At 35.5% G+C, this 1681-nt stretch overlaps 1 protein-coding gene across 1 annotated transcript in view; it reads left to right on the forward strand.

Moving 5' to 3' along the window:
• Positions 1-1681, forward strand: part of LOC102841861 (acidic mammalian chitinase-like) — an 18272-nt gene that overhangs the window by 15605 nt on the left and 986 nt on the right. The window contains exon 4 of the mRNA XM_006865996.1: positions 774-915. Within this exon, the coding sequence (XP_006866058.1) occupies positions 774-915 (142 nt within the window). The remainder of the gene's footprint in view (positions 1-773; positions 916-1681) is intronic.

Below are 1681 nucleotides of genomic sequence, written 5' to 3' on the forward strand. Positions count from 1 at the left end.
TATATATATACGCTCAAATACTTCTGTTTTGTCATAGACAAATGTAGGACTTGAGATAGAATAAGAATCAAAGTGGAAAATTTTCTTCACTAACTCAGACCAATGCTCCCATCTTTTAAAACAAATCCAGCCTTTATTCTTGTCTCCATCCTTCCTTTTTTGACATATTTAGGGAAAAGGAAGTGAAGGTAAGACACTTGGGACTGTAGGCGAGAGATTGTTAGTTTTAATACCTATACATTAACAAGAGAGGGGATAGAATTAAAGATGCCCATGACGATGAATTCTCAATGCAATTCCAACTCATGGGTATTTACTGAAAACACAAAACACAGTATGATCAAAACACATATGTACAGGTGTTTCTCAGAGTCTTGCTTATGATTATAAAATATGAAAACAATGAAGAAAAGGTAAATTAAATTATGATTCTTTGATATGAAAGAATATTTTCAATGATCAAAAATTACATTTAGAAATATTAGATAGAAATTTGAGAAATGTTTGTTTCTGATGGTAAGTGAAAACAAAGACAAAAACCAGACTATACATGGCTTGTACACTATGTGGTAACCATATAAACATTGATGGTAGGTGCACAAATCTATGATTATTATGAAAAAATGAAATTATTCTATGGTGACATGATTATGTTTTTCTTTGCATTTCCTTTTCATAAACTTTTTAATCCTATTGCATCATGCTTTCAGTAATTTTGTAATGTTTTGTAATGACTTAGGGTTGGATTGATAGATTACACTTGTATGTCACAGGTGGCATTTTTGAAGGCAAATGGCTTTGGCGGTGCCATGGTTTGGGCTCTTGACTTGGATGACTTCCTGGGCAACTTCTGCAGTGAGGGCTCATATCCTCTCATCTCCAAACTCAAGTCTTTGCTGGGGCTGCAGACACCAGGTAATTAGGAAAACATCTGCACAAACTGAACCAAAAAAACCTACACTTCAGTGTTCAAGCACAGTCTCCCAAGGAAGCAGACACACAAGGCATGATTCTAATTTAATGCATTTCTATCAGGAAAGACAACATTTCTACCTAGGATGACCATATCATTTACTTCCCAAATGGAGGCAGTTTTGAGTGACTAGTATAATCCCAGATGACTCAAGGCAAGCTGAGATGGATTGTCATCTGATCCAGAACAGGTTAGGCCTAATGAAGTGTTTTATCCAGACACAGAACATTAGAGTTCAAATGATATGAGAGTGAACATCTTGAACATAAAGATATCTCATGGCTTCTAATATTCTGTAATTCCTCATTTGAGAATTTGAGATGGGCTGTTGAGGCAAATTATTTAACAGACTCTTAGAAAATACATACTTTTTCATCTGTCAACATGTTACATACAAAATTACTGACCTGCTATGGTGAACTTGAGAATACTTCCTCTGCCAGTCAAGAAAGGGCCATTGCTGTCTAATGCAATTAAGAAACTAAATACTTAATAAGCCAATTGTCATCCAGCCAATGCCTATTCACAGTGACCCCATCTGTGTCAGAATAGCACTGTGCTCCGTCATTTAATGGATGATTTTTTGAAAGTAGTTCACCAGTCCTTTCTTCCAAGGCTCCTCTGGGTAAAGTTTAACCTCCAACTTTTGGGTTAGCAGCTGAATGCAGGGATTCCAAATATTAAACAAAGACTATATACATATATATA

This window comes from Chrysochloris asiatica, unplaced genomic scaffold, assembly GCF_000296735.1.
Source record: "Chrysochloris asiatica unplaced genomic scaffold, ChrAsi1.0 scaffold00085, whole genome shotgun sequence".
Taxonomy (NCBI): domain Eukaryota; kingdom Metazoa; phylum Chordata; class Mammalia; order Afrosoricida; family Chrysochloridae; genus Chrysochloris; species Chrysochloris asiatica.